Here is a 21,190-nt window from a genome sequence, read left to right as displayed (position 1 = left end):
TACACACTTGCAGGATCACACTCCAGAGCTGGTGGTGTGTACACTTGCAGGATCACACTCCAGAGCTGGTGGTGTATATACTTGCAGGGTCGCCCCTGGAGAAGTTGAGGTGGTGGGAGGGGCTGTGAGTTTGAGGCCCACCTGGCCTGTGAGACTAGGATAGAGGGGTACAGGAACTAGCTGTCTAATTCACTAACTGAAAAGCTATAGTGATCTCAGCTATCATGATGTTAGCTGAGAACCTGACACAAAGGCCCATGGAAGAGAACAGAGAGCCCAGAAATTAATCTATGATCACACAGCCACCTGAGTTTTGACAAAGGTGCCGAGAATATACGATGGAGAGAAGATAGTGTCTTTGATAAGCTGCTGTCATAGTTGGTTATGCATATGCAAAAGGTCCCCCTTCCCTCCCCTGCTTAAGTCGTCTGAAAATGGATGAAGTCCTGAGGGTTAGCCTGGAACTATGACAGTGAGAAGACAGGAAAAGCCTCAAGACACTGGTCAGCAAAAGCAATGGCTGGCTTCGACGGGACTCCAAACTCAGACTGGAAAAAACAGACATGTGGGACTCTCTCAGATGAAGAGATGTCTATAAAGCCAAGGTGACAACCAACAGAGTTGACAGACAGCCTGGAGAGTGAGGAGTGCCCATCAGCTGTTCTTCCAGCAGGGGCCACATCCAGCATACATAGGAGCCCAGAAAGCTGAACAGCACAAAAGCACTAAAAAATGGGCTGTAGAACCAAAGTGGAGAACAGAGAGACAGTCAACAAACACACACACACGTGTGTGTTTATATATATTTATTTATATATTTATATATGTATGTGTATGTATATATATCATCAGGGAAACACAAGTCAAAGCGCCATGAGATATTGTTTTAGTGCCAGCAATGGCCATTATCAGACAAGAGAATAGCCAGTGCTATTGAGATGTGGAGGGAAGGGAACTCGTGCACAGCTGAGGAGATAAAGCTATCACAGCCATTGTGGGAAACTAGAAATCAAACTATCATAGTATCCAACAGCCCCGCTGGAATCTGAGACAGATGACGCTATTATCCAAGAGAGGCGGAAGATACCTGCACCTCTGTGCTTCTTACAATAGTATTCTCGATGACGAACACAAAACCAGCCCAGATTACCCTTAGCAGAGGAAGGATTAAAAGCATGCGAGATAGATACATGTATATACACATGGAATGCTATTTCATTACAAAAGTGAAGCCATGTCATTTGAGGCAGAATAGATATTAACTAGAGCTTAATGAATTTAGTAAAATAACCCGGACATGGAAAGATAAACACAATGTGTTCTCATTCATTTGTGGGGAATCTAAATCACTTTCACGGAAGAGTGGTCACCGAGGGCTGAGACAGGAGTGTGGGCTGGAGCCCTGGCTTGGCAGTAGTGGGTGCATTGTGCCATGGCAGAGGATCTAGATATTGCTCCAGCATTCATGTTGGGCACTCAAACTGCCTGCAACTCAAGCTCTAGGGAATCCAACACCCTCTCCTGGCCTTCAGGGGTACCTACACATGGCATACATGCACAAGCGCGCGCACGTGCGCACACACACACACACACACACACACACACACACACACACAAAGAGGAATTACGTCCAGACCTTCTTTAACACATGGCCGATTTTGAGAGCACTGTGGTCCATGGCATACTTAGAAATGATTGCAAGGGTGCACAATACTTAATGTTGGAAGAAATAGTTGTGTGTGTCCCTGATTTTCCTATCATCCGTTAGTTACATGTACTGAATAACTTCAGTGTACCTCGTAAAGATGCACAAATACTATGTCTAAATTTTTAAACCTGTGTGTTAACAGCATGGTATCTACATATGAGTCTCCCTAGGCCACTGTGCTTTAGACCCATAGACCGAGTCTGCAGTTAGGTGCCAGCAGACCCACCTGTCAGGATCCCCATTAACCCAGCTGTCCCTAACAGCTGCCGCCTCCCGTCAGGTCACTGGACATGAGTTTGGTCTGGGACGGTTAATATGTGGACTCCATTGACTGCACACGTAAGAACAGTACTGTGGGTCACAACCCATAACTAAGACAGAGGAACTGCTGGGGAACCTACCAGGAGTCTAGTGCGACTATGACGATTGGCAAACACTACTTTATTACACTGCAATGTGCCCCAAACAAAATCCACTAATTCTAAAGCTGTTCTAAGCTAAAGTTAAGTTGTTTTAAAAGGAAAATCTCAGCCAGGCCATCCTTAGATTGCTTAAAGGCCCCATGCCCACGTTGAACCCCAAAGACATAAGTATTTCTGGCAGAAATGGAGCCCCTTGTTTCTGGTGACAAGTCTCCAAGGCTTGCTGAGCCCAGCAGGGTCTTTAGGGACAGCCATAGCTTTGGGAAGGGAACACAAGCTTATCTACATACACAGGCCCATGGCCAAGACTGAGGCTAACATGGAGCTGTCCTACAGCCCTGACTTAGGAGATACACCATGTCTCCCTGATCAAGCCACAGGGCAGGGCCAGGCCAGGCGGCCTTCACCTCTGTCCCTCCTGTGAAGAGATCACCTTACTGCTTTCCAAGATAGTGCTGCATCTTTTAGAGGCCAAACACTGGACAAATTTAATAATCTTCAGTCCAGAGGGCCCTGGTAGGGACAGAGGGCGATAAGAGAAAATAGATGTCCATTTGATCCTGTGCAAAATAATCTCGAGTGGGATCCTTGCCCATCTCCTCTTCCTGCTAACACTGCATGACCCAAAGCAGCAGGAGAGGCTCCAAGGCCCCGTGGGGGAACTGTCCTCAAGCACAGACCCAAAATAGCTTGGAGCTGTGCCCATAGCTCTAACGTCACCCCTCAGGCCTTGGCAAGGATTACCATGTAACAGAGATCCCCCAGTACCAGCAAGTGGCAAACCATAGCCCAATGAACTTGTTCAGTTTCCAATCTTATATTCCTGTATGCACTAAAAGTTACAAAAACCAAAAGCCATTTAAAATCCTGGTAAAGGCTGAGACAATAGCTGACTAGGAGGGGGCTTGCCTAGCATATATGAGGTCGAAGTTCAATTCCTATGACTGGAAAGAAATGGTGGAGCCTGAGAGATAGCTCAGGGGTTTAGAGTACCTGTTGCTCTTGCAGAAGACCTGGGTTTGATTCCTGGTATCCACATGGTGTCTCACACTTGTCTCTAACTCCACTTCCAAAGGATTCTGGCACCTTCTTCTGGCCCCCAGGGGCATTAGGCATACTCATGGTCAAACATACATATATTCAGGCAAAATACTCATACATATAAAATAAAGTAAAAAAATTTAAAGATTATAAAAATCTTTTCAGCGCTGGGAAGATAGTTCAGTCAATAAAATACTGCGAGGAGCAAGACAGCTGAGATCAATTGGCAATGTCTGCACAGGCATAAAAGGGTACAACAGCTGAGATCAATTGGCAATGTCTACACAGGCATAAAAGGGTACAGTCATGGGCACCCAGATGCAATAGGACATCTGCTTATAGAATGTGCCCTGGCAGCTTATCCTGATCATCTGGGACAGCGGGAGCAGCCATGCCATCAGGGCACCCATCTTCTGACAGTTTATTTTAAAGGCCACTGATTTTACAGAATTCTAGACCCCAGGCAACAGTGGAAACCCAGTGTGCAGAAGTGCTAAGCAACTAAAAGAACTGATTTTGAAATGGCCCCAAAAATAAGATGGGGACATTAAAAGGAGTCCACGAAGTGGTTGGCTTTGAACATACAAACACACGAGCAACACAGGTTGAGTTTATGTGCGCACACATGTGCATATGTAACACTAGTTAAAGACAAGGCCATGAATCTGAGAGGGAGTCAGGGAACATAGGAGGAGTTGGAGGGGGGCAGGGAATAGAAGTGGTGTGAATTTACGCCAAACATGTAGGAAATTCTCAAAAGAAACTTAATTTAAATGTTAAAAACCAACTGGCATAAGGAAAAAGAAAAAGCTAGTCAACAGAAACAAGAAGAGGCTGCCACTGCAGGGGTGTTAAGCAAGAATTACCAGCCCACATAAATGTAGATCTGTATTGATGATTAAAGCTACGGTAGTTGGGGTGTTTCTCCCAAAGGGCTTTGACTTACTAGCTATGGCTACAGTTAAAAGAGAAGCAAATGTGTGTACATTAGCTGCAGGTCTGAAAACTAACTGCACCAACTTCGTTTCCAACCTCCCTGGCACTGCCCTCTTGGCGCTTCACAGCGGGAAAGCCTGCTGCTTTCTGACAACCCGCCTCCTCCAGGGTCACAGTTCAAAGCCCATGGCCAAGGTTTTATTTCAGAATCTGCCTCCTAGAGTCCCAGAATGCAGGTCCCTGCTGCTGCCTCTCTTCTGCCTGCTTACTGCTCACTGGAGACCCTGCTTCCTACATTCTAAGGTCTAGCTTGAGGATAGTCAAAGGAGGGAGGCGGACCTCAGCCCTCTACTCCCCAGGCATGGGGCTGCATTCTGTGTTTGACAGGCTAGAACGCCCATCACCAGGAGTGTGGGCACCTTAGGACACTCTTGGCAGGGTAGAACCCCCCCTACCCAGAGTGTGGGCACCTTAGGACACTCCTGGCAGGCTAGACCCCCACACACCCGGAGTGTGGGCACCTTAGGACCCTCTGGTTTTGTGCAGGTGCTGAAGAGTCCCGGGCTGCAGGGAGGGAGGTCTAGGTCTGGTCCTGCCATGAGCCCTGACTCATCTCCTACCCAGTTATAGTTATTAAGGACTGGGAGACAATTCTGTCCATTGAGACCCAGGGAATGCTATACTGGGAAGATTTTTCTCCCACTTAAAAGGAGTCACATGTAACAGGTCATTTGTCTATACCTGGATCTTGTTGTCTATAACATAAATTAACATTTATAACCAAGAAAACTCAGGCTGTTGAGACAGCAGCAGGTGGAGATGCCACCCGGGTCCTCACCAATGTTGAACTAGCCACTCAGCTTCTACCTCAGGATGTTTCCTTCACTGAGGTAAGAAATGTTCTTTGCAACGAGAACATTGCAACCCTACCTGTTCTCGAGGTTACTGTCATCTTATTTCTCAGAGAGACACAAAGCACAGATAATTCACAAGTCAAGGACCCAAGGGACTCAGGTCATTGTGGGTAGAATTGGGTCTCAGCTCAACAATTCGGCCTTGTCTGATCTGAAACTCTACCCCCATCTTTCCTGTCCTTCCTGAGCCCCTACTGAGCCCTGCATAGCTTAATCCACACTTGCTTCTTAACAAATAAGAGTCCTTCCGCTCAGCTCCCCAGGAAAGCTCCAAAAATACTGGCAGCAGAGCCTCCAGAAACGGCCACCTGCTGGCCACTGAGGGTCAATGTCCACCAAGGACGCACCAGCGGTCTCTACGATAAACCAGCTTCCATGAGGGAGGGAAGGAAGGTCCATTCTGACGTAAGGGGTAGTATTTTGGCTCAGGACTTCAGTCATTTCACTCCATGGCTGCTTGGCTCTATCCCTGGTGTAGTGTAGCATGTAACCAGTATGTGGTGGGTGAATCCTGGTCCTCGCCAGAGAGCCAGAAAGTTAAGAGAGGAGAGAGAGGCAGAGGTTCCTCTAGGACATGCTTCCAATAATAACCTCTACCGCATCCCAGAAGCCTCACAGGCTTGGAACCTAGTCCTTAACAAGTGAACTTGATCCAAACTACAACAACCAGGGGAAATGGACAGAAAATTCTGGAAACCTCAACCACTGTGATGTACAACCTGGAACAAGCGGGAAAACACTCTAGATCTCTTAACTGCTGAGCCTGGCATCCTCACTTTTGGGATACAGGCATCTCCTCTCTGTTCTCCATGATTTCAGTTACCCAAAGTCAGCCACAGCCCAAAAGCCTAAGTTCTCACTGTTCTGAGGAATGTGGTAGACCGCCATACAGACAGGACCCCTGGGCTATGACTCGTCCTTTGTACAGTGTATCCGTCATGTATATGCTACTCACTCGGGAGCCGCCTAGCAGCAGCCCCCATTAAATTGACTTGTGACATTCCAGTGGTTGTGTTCAAGTAATTTCCATTTTAATTAATAATTAATAAGGGGGACTGATGATGGCAACTTGGATGTGCCTAAAAGATGCTCGAACATGCTTCCTTTGATGGGAAAGTGTAAGTTCTCAAGTTAATAAGGAAAGTGAAGAGAGCGAGTGCTAAGACCAACAGTAAGGCAAGTCTACCTGCGAGACTGCAGGAAAATTGGCGCTAATTGTTGTCGGTATCTGACTACCAAGTTACGACATGGCAAGTGTAAGTCCTCAGCTGCTCACCTCATGTGCCCTGATGACACAGGCTTCTGTCAAGGGACATCTCCCTAAAAAGGGATGGGTGCAGCACGGTAAGATAGCCATTTGCATGACTTCATAGTGAGCCACGATTTAATTACAGTATATTGATCTAGTTTATGAGTAGTTTACTGTCTCCTCTGCCTGGTTTATAGATAAAGCTTTACCATACACGTGTACATGACAAAAATAGTCAACAGAGGACTGAGCCTATGCTCAGCTTTATCACACATTGGAGATCTTGGACCATGTCCTCTGAAGTTAAGAAGGGATGGCTGTAATGAAAAAGGGCTGTGTGTGTGTGTATGTGTGTATATATATATATATATATATATATATATATATTTGTGTATATATGTATATATGTATATATACATACATGTATATATATGTGCTCGAATTCTCTTTTACTCAGTTGCAAAGATGTAGATGGCTTCATGTTTGCAAAAGGAATTAAAGCTAGGGCATGATGCTAACTGCGTGTGATTCCCCAAGTGACTGGACCGCCCTCCCCCACCACACCTGCTCCTCATGCATTCGTCTCTGGCATCCCCCAGAACAGCCCAGAGAGGCTGAGAGGGAAAATGACTGAGCAATTACAGATGCTCGCCCTTTTAGGTGATGTAATTAATTAACAGCCGTCAGGTGATGCCGCGTGGCAGCGGGAAGATGAGAAGCGAATGAAGCTGAGCAGTGAGGTGGAAGCCGGACTCACCCTTGGGAATTCTCTTCCTTTTCAAGCTCCGTGCATAGCAGCTGGACTGGAAAAAAATCATACGGTCTGTGGGTCTGGCCTTAAATCCTGAGTCCAGGCAAACTAATTAATTTCTGAATTCCACTCCTCGTATGTAAAATAAAGATAAACCAATTATTCTCTCAAGCAAGAAGTGCTCAGTGTGCCTCCAGAGCCCACGTGACTAAGAAGAGCATGCCAGAAGGGACACGGGGAGACCAAGGAGCTCACAGCAGATGGCCCCGCGGAACGCTCGGCACCCCAACAGGAAGGTGAGGATGTGCCTCTTAAGGGGGACATTGGGTCTAGGCTGGGACACGAAGAATAACTAGGAACTGGCTGGGTGTGGCAGGAAGAAAGCTGTGTGTGGATGGAAGGAGTGAAAGAGCCTTCAGGTAGGACCTAGGGGAAGACAGTGTGTGCCTCTGAGGAACTGAAGTCAGGCGACAGGCCTGAGGGTTGAAGAGAACACGGAGAGCAATGGTTCTACAGAGGCCATGTTGATGTAGCCAAGAGGATATGCGGACCACTTCCTGTCTAGGGAAGGCACACAGGAGTATGAGATGGCAGTGGTTAGTGACATGATCTGATTGGCTGTCTGTAGAGGAGCCAGAGGTGGAAGGGGCCAGAAGAGGGCTGACGAGAGAGTGACAGAAAGGGTCAGGAGGCTGGGACGATGAGAACAGGTAAGATCAGGACTCAAGAACAAGAATCAACCAAGGGGTGAGAGATGGGTGTAAAAGAGAAGACAAGGACGGAGCCATATCCCATGCCAGCTTTTTGGCTGAAGCGGATGAACACTACTCACTGTGAAGCTCCGAGGAGCGTTGGAGAGAAAGACAGGAAATTCAAAGCTGGGTATTGTCACCCATATCAAACTCTGGAGAGCCCAGAGGAACACACACGCCACCTGAATCCCACCAGCTCCTGACCCAAGCCAGCTAGCGCAGTGTGGACACTAGCTCATCACCTGGCACCAGGGGAACGAGAGCTGCAGAGGGTGCACGAGAAATGCCACACGGACAACTCTGGGGTCAGCACCTCCCGCTTCTCGGCTCCATAGCTCCTGCCCCGCCTCAGCATGCTAGCCACACCTCTCCTCCAGGAGCGCTGAGCTACCCCAGGCTTGATAACCAGGCCCTGCTGTGTCAGAAGTGAACCCACTCACAACCATGCTGACGGGATTAGGGAATTTACCACGTGCCAAGTGCAGCTGTCCAGGTTCTGTTTATGTTCTCATTTAATTCTCAGAGAAAAACATTTTTAGTAATGAAGTTCAGGGTAATGAAGGCAAAAGATTCTGGCTCCTGTGTGGTGGTTCTGATTAAAAAATATTGTAGACCAGGCATAGTGGTGTACAGCTTTAATCCTAGCACTCAAGTGGTGGGCAGGTTTGAGCTCAGTCTTGTCTACAGAACAAATTCCAGGACATCCAGGGCTACACAGAGAAACCTGTCTAGAAAGAAAGGATGGAAGGAAGGAAAGAAGGATAAAGAAAATGGGGGAAGGAGATAAAAAGAGAGAAAGTTTGTGAAGCCAGATAGTAAGTGGTGTATATTTATTATGTTATTCCTTAATTTACATTATACCATACTTTCCACAATTATTTTTTTTCATTTTAAAAAACAAACCTTCCAGATATGATGGTGCAATATATATTTTTAGCTTATTTGTTCAGTTTTTGGAGACAGGATTTCTCTGTGTAGCCCTGGATGTCCTGGAACTCACTTTGTAGACCAGGCTGGTCTCAAGCCCACAGAGATCTACCTGCCTCTGCCTCCCAAATACTGAGATGAAAGGTGTGTGCCACCGCCATCCGGTGATGGTGCACATTTGTAATCTGAGCACTTGGGAGTCAGAGGGCTGGGCTACATAGTAAAATCCTATCACACACGAAAACACTCACACTGAACCTAGTTTACCACCCAACCATGGGTCTAAAAACAGCTGCTAACACTAAGAAATGAGTGTAAGGTGTCTCTGCTGGCTGTGCTCACCCTAGACCTTAGAGTGCCTTCATTTAGATGACTCTCCTCATGCCCATGCTGCCCCTGAAGGAGGAACAGAGAGAGAGAGAGAGAGAGAGAGAGAGAGAGAGAGACAGAAGGGAACGGAGAAGTGCAACAACAAGCACATGACGATCAAATGCTCTCCACAGAGAAGAACCCAGGAGAAAAGAAAGGTGTGTCCAACTTGGCCGTGTGTGTTCTTAAAAAGCAAAACATGATGAAAAACCTACTAAATCAAATCCTGGATAATTGTGAAGATTTATTGCCATGTTGTCTCACTCACAGTATATCAATTTGTATAATTAATGGAGAGTTTATCATCACCAAACAGACTGGACCAAAGAATAAATACATTAAATAAATAAAAGTCCCTTCACCCCATAATAATCAAAACATAAAACAGATAGAATTAAAAAAAGAATATTAAGAGCTGCAAAGAAAAAGGTAAAGTAACATATAAAGGCAGACCTATCAGAATTAAACCCAGCTTCTCATTGGAAACCCTGAAAGCCAGAAAGTCCTGGACAGATGTGCTGCAGACATTAAGAGACCACAGATGCAAGTCCAGACCACTATACCCAGCAAAGCTTTAAATCACCATTGTTGGAGAAAACAAGATACTACAAGACCAGATTTAAACTATACCTACCCATAAATCCAGCCCTACAGAAAGTATTAGAAGGAAAACTCCAACCCAAGGAAGCTAACTGCACCCACAAAAACACAGGCAACAGATAACCTGACACCAGCAAACCCCAAAGAAGGGAAACGCATAAACACTACCACTGAAAAATAACAGGAATTAACAATCACTTGTCATTAATGTCTCAATATCAATGGACTCAATTCAACTATAAAAACACACACAACCTAAGAGAATGGATGCCAAAGCAGGATCCATTCTTCTGCTGTATATGAGAAACACACCTCAACCTCAAAGACAGACATCACCTCAGAATAATGGGTTGGGAAAAATTTTTACAATCAAATGGACCTAAGAAACAAGCAGGTGTAACTATCCTAATATCTAACAAAATAGACTTCAAACTAAAATCAATCAAAAAAGATGGAGAAAGACATTTTATACTTATCACAGGAACAATCCATCAAGATGAAGTTTCAATCCTGAACATTTATGCCCCTAATACAAGAGCACCCACATATGTAAAAGAAACATTTCTGAGCTTAAATCTCATGTCAAACCCCACACACTAACAGTAGGAGACTCTCCCCAGTAGACAGATCAACCAGACAAAAACTTAACAGAGAAATAAGAGAACTTACAGATGTTATTACTCAAATGGATTTAACAGACATCCATAGAACATTCCACCCAAACACAAAAGAATGTACCTTCTTCTCAGCACCTCATGGAACCTTCTCTAAAACTGGCCACATACTCAACAAAGCAAACCTCAACAGATAAAAAAAAAATTGGAATAACCTCTTGTATCTTATTGGATCAGTATGGCTTAAAGTTAGAATTTAACAACGCTAATTGCAGAAAGTCTACAAATTGATGGAAATTGAACAGTTCTCAATTGAACCACCCCTGGGTCAAGGAAGAAATAAAACACTTCCTAGAATTCAATGAAAATGAATGCACAACATAACCAAGCCTATGGGACACTATGAAAGATGTGCTAACAGGAAAGTTCATAACACTAAGTGCCTGCATAAAGAAAACGGAGAAATCCCACACTAGGTGCTTAACAGCTCACCTGAAAGCTCTATAACAAAAAGAAGCAGACTCACCCAGGAGAAGTAGATGACAGAAAATAATCAAATTGAGGGCTGAAATCAGTAAAAAAGAAAACAATACAAAGAATCAATGAAACAAAGACTGGTTCTTTGAGAAAATCAACAAGATTGACAAACCCTTATCCAAACTAGTCAAAAGGCAGAGACAGAACATCCAAATCAACAAAATCAGAAAGGAAAAGGGGGACATAACAACAGACTGTAGAAATACAGAGAATCATTAGTTCATACTACGAAAACCTGTACTCTATAAAATTGGAAAATCTAAAAGAAATGGTAATTTTCTGGATAGGTACCACATACCAAAATTAAATCAAGACCAGATGAACTCAAATAGACCTATAACCTCTAAGAAAATAGAAGCAGTCATCAAAAGTTTCCCAACCAAAAATAAGCCTAGGGCCCGATGGTTTCAGTGCATCTTCAACAAATGGTGCTGTCATAACTGGATGTCAACATGCAGAAGAATGCAAATAGATCCATATCTATCACCGTGCACAAAACTCAAGTCCAAATAGATTAAAGACCTCAATATCAGTCCTGACATACTGAACATGATAGAAGAGAAAGTGGGAAGTAACCTTCAATGCATGGACACAGGAGACCACTTCCTAAATATAACACAGACACTGAGAGCAACAATAAATAAACAGGACCTCCTGAAATTAAAAAGCTTCTGTAAAGCAAAGGACATAGTTAATAAGACAAAAAGGCAGCCTACTGATTGGGAAAAGATCTTCACCAACCCCTCATCAAACAGAGGACTGATCTCCAAAATATATAAAGAACCCAAGAAATTAGACATCAAAATTTCAAATAATCCAATTAAAAAATGGGGTACAGATCTAAACAGAGAATTCTCAACAGAAGTATCTCAAGTGGCTGAAAGACACTTAAGGAAAGGTTCAACATCCTTAGCCATTAGGGAAATGCAAATCAAAATGACTCTGAGAGACCATCTTAAATCTGCCAATGATAGCTTATGCTGGAGAAGATGTGGTAAGGGGAACCCTCCTTCATTGCTGGTGGGAATGCAAACCTGTACAACCACTCTGGAAATCAGTAGGGTGGCTTCTCAGAAAATTGGAAATCAATCTACCTCAGGACCCAGCAAGCAATACCACTCTTGGGCATATACTCAAAAGATACTCAATCATACTACAAAAGCATTTGTTCAACTATGTTCATAGCAGCATTATTTGTAATAGCCAGAACCTGGAAACAACCTAGATGTCCCTCAACCAAATGGATAAAGAAAATGTGGTACATCTACACAATGGAGTACTATTCAGTATTAATAAATAATGACATCTTGAAATTTGCATGCAAATTAATATAACTAGAAAAAACCATCCTGAGTGAGGTAACCCAGACCCAGAAAGACGTACATGGTATGTACTCACTCATAAGCGGATACTAGCTGTAAAGCAAAGGATAACGAGCCTATAGTCCACGACCATAGAGAAGCTAAGTAACAAGGAGAACCCTAAGAGAAACATGTATAGATCCCCCTGGGAAGGGGAAGTAGACAAGATCTCCTGACAAAATTGGGAGTATAAAGTGGGGGAGAAGGGGAGGTGGAGGAGAACTGGAGGGAATGAGATGGTCAAGATGGAGGAAGCACAGAGAGGGAGAACAAAGAAAGATATTTTGATTGAGGGGGCCATTATGGGGCTAGCAAGAAACCTGCCAATAGAGAAATTCCCAGGAATCCACAAGGATGACTCCAGCTAAAACCCTAAGCAATAGAGGAGAGGGTGCCTGAACTAGCCTTGCCCTGTAGTCAGATTGATGACTATCTTAAATGTTACCATAGAACCTTCATCCAACAACTGATGGAGACAGGGGCAGAGACCCACAGCAGAGTACTGGGCTGAGCTCCCAAAATCCAGTTAAAGAGTGGCAGGAGTGAAAATATGAGCAAAAGAGGTCAAGACCATGATGGGAACACCCACTGAAACAGCTTACCTGAGATAGTAGGAGCTCACCAACTCTGGTTGAACAGGGAAGGAACCAGCAGAGGATCAAGCTAGACCCTCTGAATGTAGGTGACAGTTGTATGGCTGGGGCAAACTGCAGGGACACTGGCAGTGGCACCAGGATTTGTCCCTGCTGGTTTTACTGGCTTTGTGGAACCCATTCTCTTTGGGTGGGTACCTTGCTCAGCCTAGCTATAGTAGGGAGGGCCTTGGTCCTTCCTCAGAGCAATGTGACTTGCCCTCTGGGGAGTGGGTAGGGGTGGGGGAGAAGGTCCAGGGAATGGGAGGAGGGGAAGGAGTGGGAACTGGGATTGGTGTGTAAAATGAAAAAAGATAGTATGCTTTCTTTTTAATAAAATAAATGAAAAAGCCAAATTTTTTAATTGCCATGTGTACACAGACAACTATGATCAGCTTTACCAAAATTTGCTTAGAGGCAAGGTGAATAATCTAAGTTGGATGTGCCTTTATGGTAACAATCAATTCATGCCTTGAAAAGCCGAAGATGTAACATGAGGGCTGGCTTGTTGGGGTTTCTGTCCCGCCCAGTACCCCACAGCCAGCATGGTCCCAAAGAAAATCACACAGAGAGCTCCATAAGTTATAAAACTGATTGGCCCATTAGCTCAGGCTACATATTAGCTCTTGTAGCTTATATTAACCCATTGTTCTTATCTATGCTAGCCACATGGTTCAGTACCTTTCTCATCAGGGCAGCTCACATCTTGCTTCTTCGGAGTCTGGGCAGGAGTGGGAGGAATCAACTTCCTCCTTCCCAGAATTCTCCTGTTCTCATTGCATCATTTCTACTTCCTGTCTGGTTTTCCTGCCTATACTTCCTGCCTGGCCAATCAGCGTTTATTTAAAACATGATTGACAGATTACAGATAATTCTCCTGCACCAGAAGAAACAAAAAACAAAACATGCAACAAGCCCCAAACCCTCCATGTTGCTATAGCTAGAAGCAAAACTCAACCTCAAAGAGAAAAATCTGCTGTGTGTCCACTCACACCTAGACACTTCAGAGCGAACTCCTGAAGACCACGTTGCCTGGGAGAGAGAGGCCAGGAGCTGGCACAACTTACTAAGTCAGTCCAGGTTAATTATGAGAAATGGGTTCTCTGGATTCTGAGAGATTCGAGGCAGTCATGTGCTGGCTGGCAGAGGTGGGGTAAAGTAGAGCTATTAGGCTTAAGACAGTGGCACGTGGCAGTTGGGTGACAGAAGACAATACTAAACCTTTCTGGAGAGCTTTTCCACAGATAATGAATTGATAATGAATTCTCAATACATTTGTCCATCTCCATTTAAAAAAATAGAAGACATATATCACAATAGTTTCCATAAAAAATGTTTACACTAAACCCATAGCGCATTGAAAACAATAAGTTCTAGGTACCTATAAGTATAATTTCCCAAACTCTAAATGAATCTTCAATATACATGGGTATAGTTTCAAAGAGAGAATGGAGTTTGAGATGTGCATACATTTTGTCAGGAATATAATTAATTCTTGGAGTTTTTTTTTCTTTCTTCTGGGGGCCTTCAGTGAGCTCAGCAAGTGAACCACATCATCAAACCACACACCAGCTCTAAGACTTTTGGCTACAAAACTTGTATAGAGATGATACCTTATCTAAATGACTGAAATAAAAACGCCTGGCTGCAAATATACCCTTGAGAACATCCAGTACCGCGACATCGCTGGTGATCGTGCCCAAGGCCACAGCTGTATCCGCAGCACCTTATCAAGCCTGGTGATGTTCCAGGAGTCCAAAGATGGGCAGAGCACACAGATAAGAGTTTACTACTCTAGTGTGAAGTCACAGGAATGCTAGCGATTGGTACCCATCCAGAGACTTGGAAAGCACCACTCCCGTCCTTCCCAGACAGCTCACCTTTAACTCTCAGCAAAATGTAACAAGGGGGTGGGTGAGCTCTGCACTAAGCGCCACCTGGGGCCAGGTACTGCACCTATTTCTTTTTTCTGATATTTTGTTTTGGGGGTTGGAACACAGAGCCCATGCACGCAGAACCTACATCCTGACATGCATTCTTTAACATGTTCCTCGTTTCTTAGCTACCACTCCTCAAACCGTCCCATCTCCCATCACACCTGCAGCTGATGGGTGAACCATCTTCCCGGGTGATCTCAACCTGTCCAGCCATGTCCAGGCGGAGCAGGCCTGCCTGACCCATCCCAAGCACCCTAGGAAGACTGGACCCATTCTACTCTTCACCTGTAAACACCCTCATGGGTGCTCTACATCACATCCGAATCACGTTTACCTCTACCAAATCAAGCAAGATTTAGAGGAAAGGATAAGAGACTTGGAACCCAGAACTCCTGGGTTGAACCCCAGCTGTAGCACACAGACTGGGCTCTGTGACCGGGAACAGTTTCCCTTTCCTAAGCCTCAGTTTGCTCACACTCAAAAGCTGTGCAGAGAAAATAAGCTGAGAAATAGCCACTGCTTGGCACATAGTAGGTGTCCCGAAGATGACTCTCCCCTTCTCCCTTCCTCGTCCCTCTTTTAGGTCTTCTCCCACAGCTATTCACAAGATCCCTACCCCCGCCCCCAAGCTTTCTGTTGACAGTAGCTTTTACACCTGAATCACAGAGACTTTCTGTAAAGTCCTGCATCAGGTGATAGGATCACAAAGCATATTGCCCAACTCTGGTTTCTGAAATAGAAACGACAAAACTGCAGATTGGAGCTAAAGGGGGATGGGTAAGGAGTGGGGAGCAAAAGCCCTGGAATTTTCCAGCCTCCTTGTCCTCCTTCCTTCATGAAGAGTGTGACCAGAGTTAGCAAAGAGAATGAGCATCGCCCTGTTGTAGTTTGGTTGCAGATAAACAGTACCTAACTCCCCCCCCCCAACTACCACCACCGTGTCCATTGCAGGAAAGAAGGAAGGTGCCTTTGCTGACAAGAGCAAGAGAGGAGGGAAGTAAGATCAGCCACAGAATGACCGTACCTCCCACCCAGTACCGCCAAAGAACTTGCCGAGAGTGAGGAACTGGGGGAGTCCCAGGGAAAGCCATGAAGTATCAAATACATTATAGCGCTCTTTTGTGTCCATTAAATAGGGCAGCTACAGGTGCCTAGCTTGGAAGTCTGATGTTGTCTAGCCTGTGCTAAATCTGCTCATCAAATGCTTGACATGTATGTTTTGTTGTATTTTATTTATTAATTTAAAACATACTTTTGCTCAAAAAGCGTATCATTCTTATAATCCTAAAAACAAGGATTTACTATTTCCTGTTTATTGTCTTTGGCATTGCCAGGGCTAGAGCCCAGCCTGGCATGCACTAGGCAAGTGCTCTCCAACTGACATAGCCCACCATAAGGATGGCAGAAGAGACAAGCTACCTACACCTCAATGTAAGAGACTTTTCCATTTATGCACAGGCATTTGCATTTGAATTTTCTGTAATAAGTGGGAAAGGGTGATAAAAATGACACATGGGGACGCACATACGGCTCTGTACACACTGAAATACCATCTCCCTTGGATCTCTGCAGTAACTTCTCTCTTGGTCCCCTGGCTTCTGCCCATCCTTTCTCTTCCCGACCCAGTTGCCAAGAAAATCCATCTAAAGAGTAAGTCAACATGTCACTTTCCTGCTCGGAATCTCCAGGGACATCCCATCTGACTTAGATTGAGAGGCAAAGTCTTTCCAGGAGCCTCTAGGTCCTGAGGAACCTGGATCTTCCCTGGCCTCCCCTGAGTCACCCCAGGGCAGCTATCCTCATCATAGCACGAAGTGTCCTTGTGAAGGACCCTGCTTGTTTCCTCCTTCTTCAAGGCTTCGTTCTCAGGCCAGTTTCTCCAGTGTCTTCTCCGGCCTCGCTGTAAGACAGCATCCCCCTTTGCTACACCTTCCCAGGCCTCCCATCTCATCTGTCTCCTGCGTGGTTTATTTAACTTCACATTTGGAATCTCTCACACTAGAATTTGGACAGAAGTCGCAGCATTTTGCTCGCTGTGGCAGCCCCAGTATGGGGAGTATATCGCATTCAGTCAGTGGAATGACTTGTTGAATGTTGAATTGGCATGAGGCAGGATGTCAATAAGGATGAGTTATCCTGGGATAAAAATGAATAAACACAGGATTTCCTTCCAAACATTGAAGTGGTAACCCAGCTCTTCCTCGTGAAGCCCTGCGCTTGTTCTCTTCCCCATGAGAAAAATAAAAAGACACAAGGTAGACGTGAGAGTTTCCTGCTTCTGATGGTTAATATTCAAAACTATAAAGGCTGCTGACATAGTCAGCTCTTGCCCAGAGTGTGGGAGGCCCTGGTTCTAGCACCAGCACCGAGATCAAACCAACAAAACCATCGCTGATTCTTTAAACAGGACGTGGCGGCAGAGACCTGTAACTTGAGCACTCAAAAGGCTAAAGTAGGCCAGCCTGGGCTATGCAGGGAAACTCATAAACGATACACTAATGAAACAAAAACCCCATAAGCAAATCAGAGGCTGGCAGGATGGGTCAACGGGTAAAGTCACTAACCTGACTGCCGTGACTACTGAGGACCACATGGCAGGGAAATGACTCCAGCAAGTTATTCTCTGACCCCCACGTGTCTACCATGGAACACGCCCCCCCACACACACACAAAATAAATTTTAAAAAAATTTTAAAGCAGGACTCCATCTTTCTACTGTTGGCATTATATATATATATATATGCAGCGCTTTCCAGGTCTCCACTCTAAGGTAAAAACAGTCAGAAAATTCAGAAATAAAGATTGTGCTACGACAAAGTTTCAGGACTACTTCAATCCATGCTGTTTAGTAAAGTCCACATTTTGGCAGAGGTCCAATCAAATGACCTTCAGCCATAAGATGTCTAAAGGCCCAGCGAGCAGAACGGAGCTCCCCTTACCTCCCGACTGCGTCCTGTATGAGCTGCTGCAGATCCACCTCCTGCTTCCTCAGGGTTCCAAACGAAGAGCGGCCCTCCACCAGGCCTTTGCCGCCAACGTTCAGCTTGACCTTGCCCACAGCCGTCCTGATGCTCCCGCTCATATGGTTCTCAAACTTGCTCTCATATTTCACGAAGTCGGACTCCACGACCACTGGAAAGAAGAGAGCAGAGGAATCTGAAGGCAGATGGCTCAGAGTTGTGAGCTGCTCAGCTTCCTGGCAGCCTCATGGGAAACCTGCACCAGCATCCAGTCGTAAAGTGAGCTGCCCAGTTTCCCAGCAGCCCCATGGGAAACCTGCACCAGCATCCAATTGGAAAGTGAGCTGCCCAGTTTCCCAGCAGCCCGTGGGAAACCTGCACCAGCATCCAATTGGAAAGTGAACAACAAATGAGCGCAGCCATGGACTGACCAGTGTCTAGGGGTACTTAACATCACTGTGATGGTTTATATTGATTCTCAACTTGAAAGGATCTAGAATTATCTAGGAAACAAACCTCTGCATGCCTAGGACAGAGTTTCTAGATAGGGTTAATTGAGGTAGGAAAGTTCCATTCTAAATATGGGCGGCACCATTCCGTGGGCTGCCGTCCCAGACTACACGGACAGGACAGGATGTAGTGAGCTGCTGTGGACAGGTCATGACCCATTCCCTCTTTTAGACCTTTCTCGCCATGACGGACTGCACCCTCAAAATGTGAGCCGAAATAAGCTCTCCCTTAGGTTGTTCTGGTCAGGATTTTTTGTCCCTGTAACGATTGAAAGTAACTAAGATGGCCGCGAGCTGGGGTAAAGACTGGAAGGGGATGAAATGGAGAGTGACGGGTGATACCTGTGCCTGCTCTACTGCTGCAGACCCCAGAGGAAGCAACAGCATGGCAGATCCTCCTGGCCAGTCCTTGGACATTCTTCCTTCCCACCACCCATCCTAAAGACCAATTCCCCGTCCTCCTTAACATCTCCCAGCAATGCAATGTTTACATTATATCTGAGCTCTAGCCAGACATTCAGGTCCTTACCATGTTAGTCACTAGGCATATCCAACCCCTCAGCCGCCTCGCAAAGCACACAAAGCCCCAGACTCGCTTGCTTTCCATCCTGGTTTTCCATACTCTCAGGAACACTACAGTACCGCCTAGCATTCCATTGTCAATCAAGTCAGCTGGGAATATAGCCTTGTTCCTCACTGACCATCAAATGTCCTACCACCAAGCTATGACCACATGCAAGTGAGGGCCATCAGGGTGCCTTCAGGGCCCACCCTCTGCTCAGAACCCTCATGTGAACTACCAGCCTTGGGTTTGGGGTTTGATTTTTTTTTTTTTGTCTCTACTCCTTTCCCCCACCCCCGCTTTCTCTTTTCTCTCTTGGGTGCTCAGTATTGGATCCAGGGTTTCATATATAGTAGTCATATATTCTACTACAAACTATGCCCCCAGGCCACTGTCCCCATTTTAATCTGTCAAGATACAACTACAAAAACTTCAGCATCAATCACCACTATTTGGTGAGGATACAGAAGAACCGTAGTGGGCATCACCTCCTGTCTTTTCACATCCTTCTCCCAAATCTCTCCTAGGCTCCAGACTGACCCTCAGAAGGGATTCTAAACTATCCGAGCCTGACAGACCCCATTCTACTCACCTCCACAAACAGGGACTGTGTGACAGGAACCAGAGCCCAAAGGCCCCTGCCTAGTGACCTACTTCTGCCAGCTAGTCCCACCTCCTATGGCCTTACTGCTCTCAGAATAGCACTATAAGCTGGAGACCAAGCATTCAAAACGTTAGACTAGGGGGTACATGTTTAGATTCAAAATGTAGCAGTCCCCAGAACTGGTCACACAGCAAACAGAGAGAAATCGAGAATAAATACATGGAATGTCACCCTAGACACACATGTAAAAAAAGATGTCACTTATACACAGTTCTTTATCAACTTGTAACCTGAAAGAAGGGAACATTGGGCTCTCAGGGAACCACCCCCATTCAATCACCACCCTTCCCCTCCCTGTCCTCAGCAACACCCGTGCCAGGGTTGGGGCAACAATGATAAAGCACCCTGAATCTGCTCGTCCCAGCCAGGACTCCAATAGGACTCAGGAGCCAGCCTCAGCTCTGACCTCGGATGGTGACCATATTCAGGAATCCCTTATCTGTGGTGACAAGTGACATCACCAGTCTCACTGAAGTCTGCACGATCTTTCAAGATACCACCAAGTTATCATTTCAGCACCACAGAGAGAAATTCCAGGACTCAACAGCCCTTGGTGTATTTTATGATGCTTTCCCTCTCGTGCCAAAAAATACGTCGCTATTTTGCTACTCAAAAGAGGTTCTACCATCAAGAACATAAACCTGGGGGCAGAAGGGGAGTGCTGGTGGATATTGTCAACCTGACAGGCTCTGGAATCTCCAAGAACACGAGCTCCCAAGCATACCAGAGAAGGGTGGTCTAGAGTAGGTCACCTGAGGTGGGGAGAGTCATCCTAAACATGGCGGCACCATTCTATGGGCTGGGGTTCTGGACTGGATGAAAAGGAGACAGCCATTCAAAAGCTAGACTCCACAGCTCCCCACTTCCTGGCTGTGGATGCAGTGTGACCAGCAGTATGTCTCAAGTCCCTGTTGCCATGACTTTTTTGCCTAGTACTCCCTGAAACTGCGAGTTAAAATATACCATTTCTTTCTTAAGTGCTTCCTGTCAGGTATTTGGTCACAGAAATGAGGAAAGGAGTGGGAGATGAAGTGAAGTTCAGATCAATCCATCCTCCCATTCCGCAGCAGTGCCAGTGACTGGCTGAGGGCAGCATTGATAGAAAGGCTCATCTGGGAGCAAGTATGGAGTCTGCAGACCCAAGTGAGCCACTCTAGCGCCCTTTCCTTCCAGACCGGCAGTCGCAAAAGGCTGAAACTTTACCGTGAAGGAGAATTAGACCTGGTTTCATCCGGTAGTCAAGAACTGCTGAGACTGCCTGCCACACATCACCGTGTTTCAGAAAGTTAGCAAGGAAACCTCTGGTCCAGGAAACCCGGGAAAGCATGCTAGTGCAACTGTTTCAAAAACAAGTGAAAAACCACAAACCAAAATGTCCACTGCAGTCTTAATTATTAAGCACAAACTGGAATAGTTAGTCAAATTAGGTATATATACACAAAAGAATATTATGTGTTTGTTGAGATAGCATCTAAATCTATAGAGGAAACACAAAATAAAATTAAATAAAAATAAATGAGGAATATATTAAAATCATATACAGGATGTTTTTACTTCTGTTTGTAGAAAGTATTTAGGTTTGGGGCTGGGGAGAAGGGTCAGGTGCTCACTGCACAAGCAGGAGAACCTGAGTTCAGATCTCCAGCACATCCCAGAAAAGTCCAGGCTGTGCTAGCCTGACCCAGGGCTGGGGAGACTCTGCTCAAAACAATGAGGTGGAGAGTTACAGAAGACACCTGCTATTG

At 45.5% G+C, this 21,190-nt stretch overlaps 1 protein-coding gene across 2 annotated transcripts in view; it reads right to left on the bottom strand.

The window, feature by feature from the left end:
- Gsdme (gasdermin E) overlaps positions 1 to 21,190 on the bottom strand; it is a 61,228-nt gene that overhangs the window by 27,818 nt on the left and 12,220 nt on the right. For both annotated transcript variants that reach the window (XM_005366618.2, XM_026788980.1), the window contains exon 3: positions 17,690 to 17,882. In XM_005366618.2, the coding sequence (XP_005366675.2) occupies positions 17,690 to 17,882 (193 nt within the window). The remainder of the gene's footprint in view (positions 1 to 17,689; positions 17,883 to 21,190) is intronic.

This window comes from Microtus ochrogaster, unplaced genomic scaffold (genome assembly GCF_000317375.1).
Source record: "Microtus ochrogaster isolate Prairie Vole_2 unplaced genomic scaffold, MicOch1.0 UNK11, whole genome shotgun sequence".
NCBI lineage: Eukaryota > Metazoa > Chordata > Mammalia > Rodentia > Cricetidae > Microtus > Microtus ochrogaster.
Note: the sequence above shows the minus strand (reverse complement) of the source record. Positions and strands in the feature narration are given on the sequence as shown.